At 47.7% G+C, this 14422-nt stretch overlaps 2 protein-coding genes across 4 annotated transcripts; one reads left to right on the forward strand and one right to left on the reverse strand.

Annotated features, from left to right (window-relative positions):
• Nucleotides 1-1058: 1058 nt before the first annotated feature.
• c9h14orf28 (chromosome 9 C14orf28 homolog) lies at nt 1059-4840 on the forward strand. Of its 2 annotated transcripts, XR_009931343.1 has the most exons (6): nt 1059-1364; nt 1705-2229; nt 2816-2905; nt 2984-3118; nt 3227-3587; nt 3882-4840. XR_009931343.1 is itself a non-coding variant. In XM_062468751.1 (5 exons), the coding sequence occupies exons 1-5, from the start codon at nt 1279-1281 to the stop codon at nt 3411-3413; spliced, it is 1023 nt and encodes a 340-aa protein (XP_062324735.1). In that variant the 5' UTR covers nt 1059-1278; the 3' UTR covers nt 3414-4840. The 2 variants fall into 2 exon arrangements, 1 of the variants encoding a protein (XP_062324735.1); XM_062468751.1 differs by having other exon boundaries at nt 3227-4840.
• Nucleotides 4841-4909: 69 nt separating this feature from the next.
• LOC134026222 (kelch-like protein 28) lies at nt 4910-14373 on the reverse strand. Of its 2 annotated transcripts, none has more exons than XM_062468750.1 (7): nt 14233-14373; nt 13101-13361; nt 12323-12960; nt 11776-12219; nt 9749-9957; nt 9011-9459; nt 4910-8878 (listed from the first exon to the last, which is right to left on the reverse strand). In XM_062468750.1, exons 2-6 carry the CDS (start codon nt 13359-13361, stop codon nt 9296-9298), a joined length of 1716 nt encoding a protein of 571 aa, XP_062324734.1. In that variant the 5' UTR covers nt 14233-14373; the 3' UTR covers nt 4910-8878; nt 9011-9295. The 2 variants fall into 2 exon arrangements, with proteins under 2 accessions (XP_062324734.1, XP_062324733.1); XM_062468749.1 differs by having other exon boundaries at nt 4910-8911.
• Between the last annotated feature and the right edge of the window lie 49 nt (nt 14374-14422).

Raw genomic sequence — 14422 nt, forward strand, 5'->3', positions numbered from 1 at the left:
GAACTGGTGCTACGGTCCTGATGATATGGGGTACATTTGAGAGATTGGGATGAGTTATGTAACAACGTTTGTGCTATTCTATTCTGAGACTAAATTACATTGCATTAGTACAATGCAATGTAATTTAGTAACAGCAACCAATTCATCAAAAAGCTAAACCGAAGGAGCTGTACTTTTACCTCAATACTAGTATCTGGGCTATCGCTGCTCAGAACAACAAGGGACATCGGGCTGCGCGGACAAACTCTTCCAACTTCAGATAATGACACACTGGATACACGGCTACCTGGGCGAGAGCGTTCACTTGATGCAGGACGGGAGATGTCATCTAAATTTCCTTTTGTGATGTCCATCTGTCTAATATCACACACAAAACCGTTAATTTAGCTACTGTAGCTACCACTTTCTGTGGAAATAGTGGTATCCAAGGACGCGACTGCTAAGGGGACAGTTGTGACGTCATATGAAAACAATTTCTTCCATGTTTCGAAATAAAGGTCATAGAACGTTTACGCTTTATTTTCCAAAAATTGAATTAGTTAACATAAACACAATAACATAAAATATGCAGTAAAATACTACTATTATGTATTAATCATAATAAAAACTAAATAATAAAAAAAAAAAAGTAAAATGTGCTTAGGTTCACACAGAGACGCAGGAAAAACTTGCTCTTGTAAGGGAGATATTTAGTTATAGCCTCTGCTGATATTATCTGTGTTCGATTTCATGCAGCGCCGGCGGCGCCGACAGCCTGCTGTCTTGAAACTGAGAATGCCATCGGCTGCTTCGAGTCAGCCGGGCTGCAAGTCGAACGCACCTATTGATATTGGTGAAGAAATGTGTCAGTGAACCTTAATTTACATTTCACCATTCATCAATTTTTATGAAAGTGTGTTTGTTATCCCTGTTTTCTCCTAAAGAAAAAGCTGCAGCTCCTCTACACAAGTTTCAGGTGATGCTTTTATTTTGAAGGCAAATTCGCCAAACCGGAAATGGTATTTGAGGACATCTGAGGGCATTTTACGGCAGTGCGGATCATGGTGCACACTTTTAGGAAACGACTTCTTAGTGGCCAGTAGGGGGGGCAGTGTGTTAGGGGCTTCCAGTGTTCTGTGAATGTGAACGTTATGAAGCTACATGTCTGAGGCCAAGAGGGCGTAACTTTACTTGACGTCTACAGAGGATGTTTTGGTGCCAGCTTTCTTGAGCATTGCAATACTTGTAAATTATTTGGGCTGTCGGCCGAAATTAAGACATGAAGAAATTCATAGAACAATGGAGAGTGAATTTTGTATATTAAATGACACAGAAGATCTGAAAACGTTGATTTCAAACACCGAGGAGAGTTTGCAATTTGAAAGGTAGCTAACCAGGTTACCCGATTATGCTAAGCTAGCAGGTTGGCTAAGATAGCTAGCATCAGCTAGCACTATCGTGTTTTGTTAACAGTTAGTAATGTAGGAAGTAACTAGTAATGTTAACCAGTGCTAGTCAATTTCATTGCCTGTTAATCAGTGGGTATGATGAGCCGACGATATTTTGAATGTAGCTAAATAACACAGTCAACGTTAGGACTTTACCTAGCTAGTACCAGTTTTCAGATTGCTTTGAAAACGCACACCCGCACTAAGCTAGCTAGCTAGCACACTTCAATACATTAACCAACGCTTCTTGAAATAATGTGCAATATCATATTCACAGATTCAAGACATTGTTTGAGGAGATTCGTGCCTCCATCAACAATAACGATGAGGAAGAGCGTTCCTTCTGGAGGCCAGTGCTTCCATGGGGCGGTGTCTACACCATCAGGGCAGGGAGGAAGGCGATCTCCTGCACACCTCTGTACGTCAAGATAAACCTGAAGAATACCTGCACCATCGATGGGTTTCTTATGATCCTCTATGTCATTCTGCGAGACAATCAAGGTTTTCCCAGGGAAGTGGGTGTGTTCCTGGGGAAGCAGTTTGTGGAACATTTCCTCTACCTAATGGACTCGTATGACTACACTACAGTCAAGATGTTGTGGATATGGGACAGGATGTCTAAGAGCCAGTACCGCTCTCTCATCCATCATGCGGCGCTGGAGATTGATCTTTTCGGCAACGAGCATGAGAACTTCACAAAGAACCTGGAGAACCTAATGTCCACCATGCAGGAGAGCCTCTGTACCAACTGGAGCTGCCCTGGCCGCTTCCAGGAGTTCATCCAGAGGACCATCCACATCAAGTAAGACCTGCTGACTGCATGCCAGTATTGCTGTCGGCCAGTGCTGCATATACTGTGAAATATTCTAACCAGAAACCTTTGATCATCTGTGTTATTGAATTCACAACATCTCAAGTAGGAACTAATGTCCTGGCAGTTGACTTCTAACAAAGCTAAAAATAAAATGGAGAGGCTTGAACCTGAAAATGCGCTGTGCTCAGCTGAAATGGTCCGTGTCCAAATGGGGGGTCCTGTCACTGATGTTCTCTTTTCTAATGAAGGTCAGCTGGTCTACTCCTGTCTTCAGCTATGGTTTATACCCCGTCCCCTGACTGTCTGCTGGCTGTAACAGGAGCCAGCTGTCTAATGAGAAGAAGAGGGCAGGTTTTAACTGTCTGAGGTCCCCAGTTATCTCTGAGACTTGCACTGCCTGGTTTACTCCTCCTCTGTAAACAGTTATCTGTTCTTACCTACTCTTCCAACAATCTCTCGTACTTTGAAAGGGGATGATGTAGGTGTCGGGTTGAGTCAAAATGAATTGTGCCTGTGCTTCATGCTGTCTGCCGGCAGTTGTTGTGAATGATTCCTTTTTGGTTCCCTCTTGCAGCCCTCCTCATGAGCTGCCTCACAGAGATCCCATCCAGTCAGCAGTGGACATGTTCTTCTGTCCCAAGATCCTCCTCTGCAGGGAGCTGGGGTAGGACGTGTTTTTAGAATGCTGTTGGTCCGTCCTGGATGCTCCTCGGTGGTGATGTGGGGTCTGTCTGTCCTGCAGGTGTAACGGGCTGAGAGAGTTCTCCCAGAGGATGTTCTGCCACGGCCCTCCTCCCTTCGTCATCCTCAACATGCAGCTGTGGAAGTCGGAGGAGCTGTCCTACGTTCCCTACCACTTGGCACTGTCCCAGCATAGGTAGGCTCAGCAGGAACGCATACAAAGCCATGTCTGGTTATACAGGGGGACTGAACTGATGGTAACATACAGTGATTTGACCATCACATGCTGTGTGTGTTCCTCCAGGTACTCACTGGAGGGCGCCACTCTCTTCAACAAGGAGGAGCATCACTACTCAGCAGCCTTCCAGATCGACGGCTACTGGATGCACTATGACGGGCTGCGGAGCGACAACCTCATCCTGCTGCACAAGCCCCCCGAGCTGCTGCTGCTGTCCTCCCTCGTCTACATCCGCGCCAGCGACAAGCCCTGACGGCCTGCACATACTTGCTGGGCGAGAGACAGGCTGGTAGGGGAGAGACAGACAGGCTGGTAGGGGAGAGACAGACAGGCTGATAGGGGAGAGACAGACAGGCTGGTAGGGGAGAGACAGACAGGCTGGTAGGGGAGAGACAGACAGGCTGATAGGGGAGAGACAGACAGGCTGGTAGGGGAGAGACAGACAGGCTGATAGGGGAGAGACAGACAGGCTGATAGGGGAGAGACAAACAGGCTGATAGGGGAGAGACAGACAGGCTGAAAGGGGAGAGACAGATAGGCTGATAGGGGAGAGACAGACAGGCTGAGAGGGGGAGAGACTGACAGGCTGAGAGGGGGAGAGACTGACAGGCTGAGAGGGGGAGAGACTGACAGGCTGAGAGGGGGAGAGACTGACAGGCTGAGAGGGGGAGAGACTGACAGGTTGGAAGGGAGAGAAACAGACAGGTTGGGAGGGAGAGAGACAGGCTGATAGGGGAGAGACTGACAGGCTGAGAGGGGAGAGAGACAGACAGGCTGGGGACCATGTATCCATGTATCACCACTCTTAAGAGTGAATCACACAGTCTTATTATCTAGTCATACAGAAAGCATCTGCATGCCCCACCTTAGGTCTCATGTCAACAGCCTCTTTATTTACCCTCGAATCACTTTCAATGATGTGCTCTATTTTGCCTGATTGCTTGTGAAAAGCTTTTCACAAACGAATTTGCTTCTTTTCTTTGTAAATTCTTGGAATCCAAGATTATACTGTACATAGGGACTATAATAGTTCTGGGCTGGTATACATTCATGATACTGCTTAAATAGTACACTTTAAACCCATATATTTCTTTATTTCTTGCTGGGGTATGAGACCAATGTTATTATTTCCATATTAAACCATTCTGACCCATTATCATTCTGACCCATTATCATTATGTTTGAAATGAGCTGTGCATACTATCCCATTATCATTATGTTTGAAATGAGCTGTGCATATTGGCCTGTCATCAAAACAAACTGGTGCTCTCTCAGTCTCCACTGCAGCTTAAAAGGATTTTGTCAAATTTTAATGTCTACATTTGTGGAAGTCATTTTCAGCTAATGTTGGTTCTGGTTGAGGTGGAATTTGTTATTCTTACAGACCATAGAAATACCCTGGCACAGTGACCCTGCCCGCCTGCCACACTTCTATGGTGGAATGTATATGTTCTTATGCTGAACAAGTGACAAAAACATGATATACAGATTTTACTTTAATTTTAAAACTGAAAATGGCATTCCCCATGTTTCTTAACCTCACTGTGTGCCTCTGACCATTTGAAAACATGATCCTTGTCAAAACTCACATTTTAATTTCTTTAAACATCCCTGGTTTGTCCATTTTCTATGCAGCTATTGTTCTTTTTAAAAGCAATAAAACTATTTTATATTTCTGCATTTGTGAGTTTTTTTCTTTTAGTATTACTTCTGAAACTTCATTCAGGCAAAAAATAAACAAATGGAAGATACCTTTTAAAGCATTTATTAATTTTAACTGGGTACAAATGCACCACAAACAAACTGGCTAAGATGTAAAATGTATTTAATCAAAGCATGATAAAATGTGAAAAAAACATGTAGGTTATCTTGTAGTTCCAGTAATAATCCACAGGATATAAAATTCAAGATTATCACCTTACTTCAGTCACAGTTCAGACACACAATGGGAAATGTAAAAGAAGCTTGTAGTTGTAATTGGTTTGGCTAACATTGACATCTGGTTCAGGATTTCATCCAGACACAAAACTAGTGACAATTCCTCCCAGACTTGATATTAGTAGTCCCTCTGCCTTCCTTAGTAAAACAAGCACTTTGGTGAGACTGGTGGCAAAACAACACATGGTTAGGCCATCTTAAAAAAACAAAAAAAAACATTTTATACATCCCTTCATTTTGCAGTTTCACGTTTTCAGATCCCACGAGTGGTTAAGCGCTATCACCCCAAAGTAGAGTAGGCCAGTTAACCACGTAGAGGAAACGGTGTTCTCTCTCTTATGTACTCACATCAACATCCATACATGACATGCTCGGAACATGAATGCTTGCCTGGGACACCCGGCCGGCGTCACGCCTGTGACACCCGGCCGGCGTCACGCCTGGAGACACCCGGCCGGCGTCACGCCTGGAGACACCCGGCCGGCGTCACGCCTGGAGACACCCGGCCGGCGTCACGCCTGGAGACACCCGGCCGGCGTCACGCCTGGAGACACCCGGCCGGCGTCACGCCTGGAGACACCCGGCCGGCGTCACGCCTGTGTGATCAGGGTTCTAGCTGATCTTTAGCAGGTCCACTGTAGACAGACCAAAGCAGCCAATCTTCTCAAAAGCTAAAGGTTATGACAAGAAACATTAAATAAATAACAGAAACACATACAGACAACTTAATATTCAATACACAATGGCTAATGTAACATTTTCTTTTTCTCCAGAAGTATGACAGCAATTTCATATTTTTTTTCTGTACAAAATAATATTTTTAAGAATTATATCCTTAAGTCCACTTAGTCCACCTGGACTCGGCCATGTACGTTTCAATTAGAATCTAGTTTTGAAAACAAGAAGACCTCCTACACTATTCTGACAGGCTCTTACACTGGTGAAACTGTTATTGCTTTAACCCTCGTGCTGCCTTCGGGTCACATGACCCAAAGGTTCATAACGAACCATCGTTGTGTTTACCCAATTTTACCCAATACAAAAACAAATTAAAATAATTTTCTTTTAACCTTTGCAATGTGGGGGGTCTGAGACAGCCTAGCTGTTAAAAGAAAATGCTTCACTTTGTCTTTGTATGCGGTAAATCTGTCGCAATACGACGGTGGGTCACAATGACTGATGGGTCAGAATGACCCGAAGATAACACAAGGGTTAACAAGACTGAAGAGTCTTTAAATGGATGTTTAGGGGGCTGTCAATCATATCATTGCTTAAGCTCAAGATCACATTCAGAGAATCCAAACTGGCCGATATGAACAGACTGTGTACATGGAAGAACACAGGACAGTAAGGCTTCTTCTGATTGATGGACCTGCAGCTGGCTCAGAGCCAAACTCTGAAGACAACAGCAAACACACCTATTCCTCTTAGTTTAGTGAAATATCAATATCTGCAAACCTTAATAAATCAACATGCACAACTTTGGAGATGGGGTCAATGCAGAGTGCAAGATTCAGTGAGAAACAATTGAGCCATAAGAAGTGGTGTTTCATCAGAGTAGTTTAACCAACAGCTAACAATGTGGATAGACATGGCTTGTGAGTCAGTACAGCAGTATGAGAGAGATGCCTTGGCTTTAAGGAGGCTTCATTAAAAGCCAAAATATTAACTCACAGAAGAAACAAAAATCTTATTGCATCATCTAAATGCCATTAGCCTAAAACGAGACTTATTTACAAAGAACACTATGTATCACATAGTTCAGTAAGTGCAATGCAGAGCTGTTACAGTTCCCACATGTGCACACATTTAGAACGCATCACTGTACTTACACTCTGTACCAAAATGGGGATTTGAACTGATGTCACATCACCCTGCGTATGGTACTGCCCCTGGCTTCACTCTCACACGCTCACACTCACACACGCACACCTGCAGCCATCTATGCCCAAAGAAGAGCGCCAGGCTCTCCTGGGGCCTGCAGCTTGAGAGCTGCTCAGCCGGGCAGAGCCCCATCCACACAGCAGCACAGAGGAACAAACACAAACATCAGCACTCAGGAGAGATTCTGGCACACAGGGGGAAAAGCTATTTGTGGCAAGGGAGGTGTGAGGGAGGTGTGAGGGAGGTGGGTGAACACAGGTCATATTTTGGCACTTGGTTGGCTGGTGCTCCTTTCGCGAGCTTGTGAGGCAGACTGGGCACGTGCAGCATGCATCAGAGGGGCGGGGCGTGCAGGAACAGGAAGTAACCTGCAGAACTGACCCCTAACCCCTAGGGTTAACCCTAAGCAACCAGAAGCCAGGGGGAAAGCCTCACTACCGATCATACAGTGGAGAGCATCTGGGATTCCAGGGATGTTGGAGATAAAACCTCTCATTAATACCACAACCTCTCATGGGTAAAGACTGGTGGTCAGAGTTACGCTCGAGCAAGACTCAGGGCGTTATCGAGGGGAGGGATGGGGGGGTTGTCAATCTGGGGGCCTTTTAATGCACATAATCAAACAGCCAGCAAGTATGACTAACACACACACATTCCAATCCTGAACCCTAAATATAGCACCAGTTAGTTTAGAGAACAGACAGCCCCAGGTAAAGAACCAGGGCTTTGTCCACCACTCCACAGAGAGGGAGAGAAAGATGGAGAGATGGTGAGAGGGGTGGAAAGAGAGAGGGATGGAGAGAGGGATGGATGGAGACAGAGAGGAAGATAGTACAGACTTATTGGGGTTGGGACTAAAACAGATATAAGTATCAGGTGTATTCTGTGGGTTTAGTTGATCTTTTACATCTCCTCTAACCATAAAATCAAAGACACACGTCCACACACGCACCCACGCAACTAATTACCCAGTGCAGAAAACATTTACAGGCAATGCACTACAGGATATTTTCGTATATGTCTTTTTTGTTTTGTCTATTTATAAGAGAGTAAAAGGCAGCCCTTTTAATGTGAATATAAAGATTCCGATTCTTTTCTCATTTTGTGAAGCACTGATTTAGAAGCAGACATTTTAAACTAAAGTGTGTGAACTGATCACTGTGCCTGAGTTTTAGTTCTGCACACACATATACTCAAAAGACCAATCATTTCTCCTCACATGCACATACTCCCAAGCACACTCATTAGCACATCCAAAGACTTGGCTACACATTCATATATAAACATGATTTAGGACCTTAAACATTTTTTACACACATATTTGCTCATGTCAGAAATAAAGAATGGAGTGAAAACAAAGGATGTTATGAACAAGGTAAATTGTAAATGTCTACAAAGAAACAAAGTGACAGATTTCTTCCACAACTCTCTGGTTATTGGTTTAGAGTTTTCATTGTGGTCCAGCAGCAGCAGCAGAGTGGTCTTCTGTAGTCGTCCAGTCTCTCCTGACCCAGACAGCTTCCTGCTCTGCACCTCTCCTGACCCAGACAGCTTCCTGCTCTGCACCTCTCCTGACCCAGACAGCTTCCTGCTCTGCACCTCTCCTGACCCAGACAGCTTCCTGCTCTGCACCTCTCCTGACCCAGACAGCTTCCTGCTCTGCACCTCTCCTGACCCAGACAGCTTCCTGCTCTGCACCTCTCCTGACCCAGACAGCTTCCTGCTCTGCACCTCTCCTGACCCAGACAGCTTCCTGCTCTGCACCTCTCCTGACTCAGACAGCTTCCTGCTCTGCACCTCTCCTGACCCAGACAGCTTCCTGCTCTGCACCTCTCCTGACCCAGACAGCTTCCTGCTCTGCACCTCTCCTGACCCAGACAGCTTCCTGCTCTGCACCTCTCCTGACCCAGACAGCTTCCTGCTCTGCACCTCTCCTGACTCAGACAGCTTCCTGCTCTGCACCTCTCCTGAACCAGACAGCTTCCTGCTCTGCACCTCTCCTGAACCAGACAGCTTCCTGCTCTGCACCTCTCCTGACCCAGACAGCTTCCTGCTCTGCACCTCTCCTGACCCAGACAGCTTCCTGCTCTGCACCTCTCCTGACTCAGACCTTCATCCTCCGCCGTCTACTGGTCCCCTGCACCGGCAAACTGGGCTCCCTTCACCCTTCCTTCAGTCCGTCCAACAAGCTCTCCCTCTCTCTCCCTGGGCTCCCTGGAGCCTTCTTCAACTCACTAGGCGGTGGGGACAAACTAAAGAAATCCCTTTTGTCTATGTGTTCTCTGAAGGAGTCCTGCCCAGGTAATCCAGGGGTCATAGAGCTGTGAGGCCAAAGTTACAGCGGCAGTACATCATGCCGCTGGCATCCAGCCAGCTGTCTGTGATGGGGTCGTAGCGCTGGACTGTGTTCAGGTAGGACGACCCCGAGTGTCCCCCCACCACGTACAGGTAGGTGTCCACTATGGCCGAGCCAACGCCTGAGGAGAACAGACAAGAACAGTAACCAATGCCTGGGGAGAACAGACAAGAACAGTAACCAATGCCTGGGGAGAACAGACAAGAACAGTAACCAATGCCTGGGGAGAACAGACAAGAACAGTAACCAATGCCTGGGGAGAACAGACAAGAACAGTAACCAATGCCTGGGGAGAACATAAACAGAACAACGTTCTCTCTGCTCACAAGCTCACACATCTCTAGAAAGCACCATTACAAAAACAGCATTCAAAATCCTGTTGGTAACGTTAGCTTGATGTGTCAACTGACCTGTGCGCGGTTCATTCATAGGTCGACAGGCCGTCCACTGGTTCTGGTGGGGGTCGTACCTCTCTATGCTGGCCAGGTGAGACACCCCGTTGTGACCGCCCACCACGAAGATGAACCCCAGCATTACCCCCACACCAAAGTTGATGCGCTTGTCAGCCATGGGGGCCACCATCTCCCAGGCATCCCTGCTTGGGTCGTAGCGCTCCACACTGGACACACACAGCTCCAGTCAGACACACTAACAACAATAGTCTGCTCATCAAGGTCAGTCAGACCCTACAGCTATCAGTTAGACAGCTACAGGGTCACATGTTAATAACATTCAGTGGGTCTTGGGGTCAAAACAACTTGAACTAAATTAATGCTTTTGAATTTGAATGTTGAGCATTCAAACACACAATCAAATGCAGTTAATTAGCGCTTTTTCAGATGCTATTATCTCATGCCTCGGCAACACAGTTTAATTGCTGTCCTGAATGACTGCTCCAGTGATGAAACCCTGTAACTCCAGGGTGGAAAACAGTGCTGTCTGGGACTCGCCCCGGAGCACCAGCATCTCAGCAGGAGGGGGGGTGGGGCAGTCCCAAAGGACTCTGCTCTAAACACATTCTCCCGGGGGTTGGGGAGTCAAGGAGACAGTAACTACAACACAGATGCATCTCTGGAGGGGAAAGACCATGCCACAGTCCTGAGCAGCAACAGCACAGCTGCCAGCCAACATCTGAGCAGCTCTTCCTCTCACTGGCAAGACTGCCTGTTCTTACACTGAACCTCCCTCCCTCACCTGTCAGCCATGTCTGGTAGACATGCATCAGCAGTGCGTCAGGCTGTGTGCCATGTCAGCCTGTGTCAGGCTGTGTGCCATGTCAGCCTGTGTGCCATGTCAGGCTGTGTGCCATGTCAGGCTGTGTGCCATGTCAGGCTGTGTGCCATGTCAGGCTGTGTGCCATGTCAGCCTGTGTGCCATGTCAGGCTGTGTGCCATGTCAGGCTGTGTGCCATGTCAGGCTGTGTGCCATGTCAGGCTGTGTGCCATGTCAGGCTGTGTGCCATGTCAGGCTGTGTGCCATGTCAGGCTGTGTGCCATGTCAGGCTGTGTCAGGCTGTGTGCCATGTCAGCCTGTGTGCCATGTCAGGCTGTGTGCCATGTCAGGCTGTGTGCCATGTCAGCCTGTGTGCCATGTCAGCCTGTGTGCCATGTCAGCCTGTGTGCCATGTCAGGCTGTGTGCCATGTCAGGCTGTGTGCCATGTCAGGCTGTGTGCCATGTCAGCCTGTGTCAGGCTGTGTGCCATGTCAGCCTGTGTCAGGCTGTGTGCCATGTCAGGCTGTGTGCCATGTCAGGCTGTGTCAGGCTGTGTGCCATGTCAGCCTGTGTCAGGCTGTGTGCCATGTCAGCCTGTGTCAGGCTGTGTGCCATGTCAGCCTGTGTCAGGCTGTGTGCCATGTCAGGCTGTGTGCCATGTCAGCCTGTGTGCCATGTCAGCCTGTGTGCCATGTCAGCCTGTGTGCCATGTCAGCCTGTGTGCCATGTCAGGCTGTGTGCCATGTCAGGCTGTGTGCCATGTCAGGCTGTGTGCCATGTCAGGCTGTGTGCCATGTCAGGCTGTGTGCCATGTCAGGCTGTGTGCCATGTCAGGCTGTGTGCCATGTCAGGCTGTGTAACAGAAGACCAGGCAGCAGAGCAGAGGGGCTGACAGCCTTTTCATGGGATCAAAGCCTTCATAAAGGTCTGCACCACATAAATAACCTCTCTGAAGCCAATATGATTGTGTAGGAACAAAGAAGTGTTTAAGGCAGGTCATTGAAGCGCACTTCAAATCATCAAACTCCAATTTCAAAAGCTTAGTATAAAAGTTTACACGTGATGAGTAAAATAAAATAGACATAGAACTTAAATAAGTTCTATGTCTGTTATTTTATATGGAACTTGGAGTCTGAAATAAATAACTAAATATCCCAACTGAGAATGAGTGGAGGGTTAGGGGCTAAGCCTGGCACCACATCACACAGCTCACAGAGGACGTACCTGTTCATGTGAGCTGGTCCGTACCCCCCGATGGCGTACACCATGCCATCCAGGACCGCCGTGGCAAAGCAGCTGCGGGACTTGGTCATGGGCGCGACTGGCTGCCACTCTTTCACCTTGGGGACGTACTTCTCCACAGACTGCAGGTAGTACTGGCCATCGTAGCCCCCCAGCGCATACAGTTCCCCGGCGAGGACTACAACTCCCAGTGTGCTGCGGCACTCCGCCATGCGCTCCACGCTGGACCAGGTGTTGCTGTCCGGGTCCCAGCGCTCCACCGTGCTCTCGTGTCTGCGGTAGCTGATCCCCTGCCTCATGTGAGTGGCGATCCCTCCCACAACAAACACCTTCTGGTCCAACACCGCCACGCCAAACTCATACCGTGGCACACTGAGGGGGGCGAGCCCAATCCAGGAGTCTGTCTGGGGGAAATACATCTCTGTGCTGCAAGACAGAGAGACAAGGAAACAACTCTCAGATACACGGAAAACCACTTAAACGTAGGTGCAGAATGTATTCTAAAAACAACTCAGATCATTCAAAATACCTCTCCAGTGTGGCGAAGAGTCCAGCCTTGCCTCCTATGGCGAGGAGAACTTTGGGGGCGCAGCGCGGCTGTGTGGACAGCACCGTCTGGTAGGACAGACGGTGTTCAGGCATGAAATGGTATTTGAGGGCCTCGTTGAGCAGGTGCTTGCACGCGTGGTCATCACGGATGAGGTGGTTAGCCTCATAAAGGCGGGTGAGGAACTTGACGCTGAGCAGAGGCAGGCGCACACAGTGCAGCAGCTGAGCCAGGTGCTGCTGCCGCTCAGTCACGTCATACTTGATCCACGACTCAAGGGCGTAAAACACAGTCTCCTCTGTCACCACCTTCAGACAGTCGTTCGACACTATTTCGTCCAGTTCTGCTCTGGTCAGCTCAAAAAACTCCTCGGTCTGGCATACCTCCTCAAAATTCTGGCAGATGAATTTGGTTGCTGCCAGGCACAGGTCATGGCAGCCGTAGGTCTCTGCAAAGCGGGAGATGCCGATACAGTTCCCAGCGTCCAGCTGGCTTTCTAGGAAGGAGCAGCACTCCTTCAGCACCAGCTTGACCTGGAGCAGGTTGGCAGCTGGTAACAGGGACTCTACAGTCTCCTGGGAGATGAACACCGTCCCCGTGTAGGCATACTCCACTATGGCCTATGGGAGAAGAAGAACAGGTTTTGCATGTGTGTCTTAGCTTGTGGATTACATCTGATTCATATATCAGCCAACAACACAAACATAACTATGAACGGGTCCTTTTCTTCAAGGGAGATTTCTCTGCTAGCATCCCGTACCTGTAGCGCAGCCTCGTCAATGCACTGAAACTCCACCTCGGAGGTCTCCTTCTCGGACAGGTTGCCTGTGAACATGGCCTTGAAGTAGGGGCTGATGCTGGCCAGCACCACTTTGTGGGCATGGATCTTGGCGTCGCCCACGCGCAGCACAATGTCACACAGCTCATGGTCCTGTCGCAGCAGCTGGAGGCCCTGCAGCAGCTGTTCGGAGTGGGGCCGCGTCAGGCTCGCGAGCATGTAGGACTGAGCCTGCGGGTCCATCTGAACACGTACAGGCGAGTTAAGGGATGTACCACCATCCAAGAATGCACAACCAGATGATTTTAGTTGTACGCTTGTTTCGAAGACTTTCTGACAACACCTCGGCATCTAACGGCAACTTAACTATTAACTACTGTCTGAAGTAAAGTTGTATAGTTTGTAGGTTTATAACTAGCAGGCTCATCATGTTATTGGTAGCAAGCCATCTGCAACCACACAGCTCCTTTTCAGCCATAGCTGCCTCGTTTTGATAGCTAACGTAACTCTAGCTAAATAACGACGTTACATGCTAGTGTGTAGCTAAGAATCTAGCTAACTAGAACGGTGTATTACAAATTATTAGGGTTCTGTAGATTTCTTAAATCGTTTTTACATGGAAATTAGCTGGTGAACGAAAGGCTAGATAACTAGTAGAATGCTGACGTTGTGTAGCTAGCTACAGTAACCTACTATGTCACTAGCGAGCTAGTTAATATTACCGCTAGCTAGCCTAGCTAACGACATTTGATATTCGGCATAAACCACACCTTCTAATTCCACATTTACATTATGAAATGCAAAACGTTATAGTACCTCTTGACGAAGGTTTCGTTAGCTAGCAGCTTAGCTACAGGCCCCGAACAAGAAATTGCATTACAAGGACATGTTTGCTAGGTAACTAGGTTAGTCTAGCTTTTTAATGTACTGTAGTAACGCTAGTGCATTACTGGTACTGCTGCAGAATGGAGCCAATTTGCTAAAAAAATAAACACAATAAGCCACAGATATACCTTATAGAATTACATTCGGCTATAAATATCGCCATGGATAGTCATACGTGAGTAAACTACCAACAATCCAAGAAAATATGCAGATAAATAAATGTACAGACCTGTCTTGCGCGTCCGATGTGCCGCTCTGAAGATGTGTTTAGCAGTGGCCAAGTTCAGCCCAGCAGCAGAACCCGAGCGGCTGTCAAGAAAACAAACAGCAAAACACAGAACGCGCAACTTCCGGGGCGGGCTTAGGCTCTTAACCATTTAAACACGGACATTCCTATGGGACGTTCATACATTGTGGAA

This window comes from Osmerus eperlanus, chromosome 9, assembly GCF_963692335.1.
Source record: "Osmerus eperlanus chromosome 9, fOsmEpe2.1, whole genome shotgun sequence".
NCBI classification, from domain to species: Eukaryota; Metazoa; Chordata; class Actinopteri; order Osmeriformes; family Osmeridae; genus Osmerus; species Osmerus eperlanus.

Coding starts and splice junctions, on each gene's coding strand:
- c9h14orf28 (XM_062468751.1), top strand. CDS start 1,279: ATGGAGAGTGAATTTTGTATATTAAATGACACAGAAGATCTGAAAACG. Junction 1,365..1,704: donor GAGAGTTTGCAATTTGAAAG/GTAGCTAACCAG, acceptor TCATATTCACAG/ATTCAAGACATTGTTTGAGG. Junction 3,119..3,226: donor TTGGCACTGTCCCAGCATAG/GTAGGCTCAGCA, acceptor GTGTTCCTCCAG/GTACTCACTGGAGGGCGCCA.
- LOC134026222 (XM_062468750.1), bottom strand. CDS start 13,361: ATGGACCCGCAGGCTCAGTCCTACATGCTCGCGAGCCTGACGCGGCCC. Junction 12,961..13,100: donor TTGACGAGGCTGCGCTACAG/GTACGGGATGCT, acceptor CTTCTCCCATAG/GCCATAGTGGAGTATGCCTA. Junction 9,460..9,748: donor TATGAATGAACCGCGCACAG/GTCAGTTGACAC, acceptor TGTTCTCCTCAG/GCGTTGGCTCGGCCATAGTG.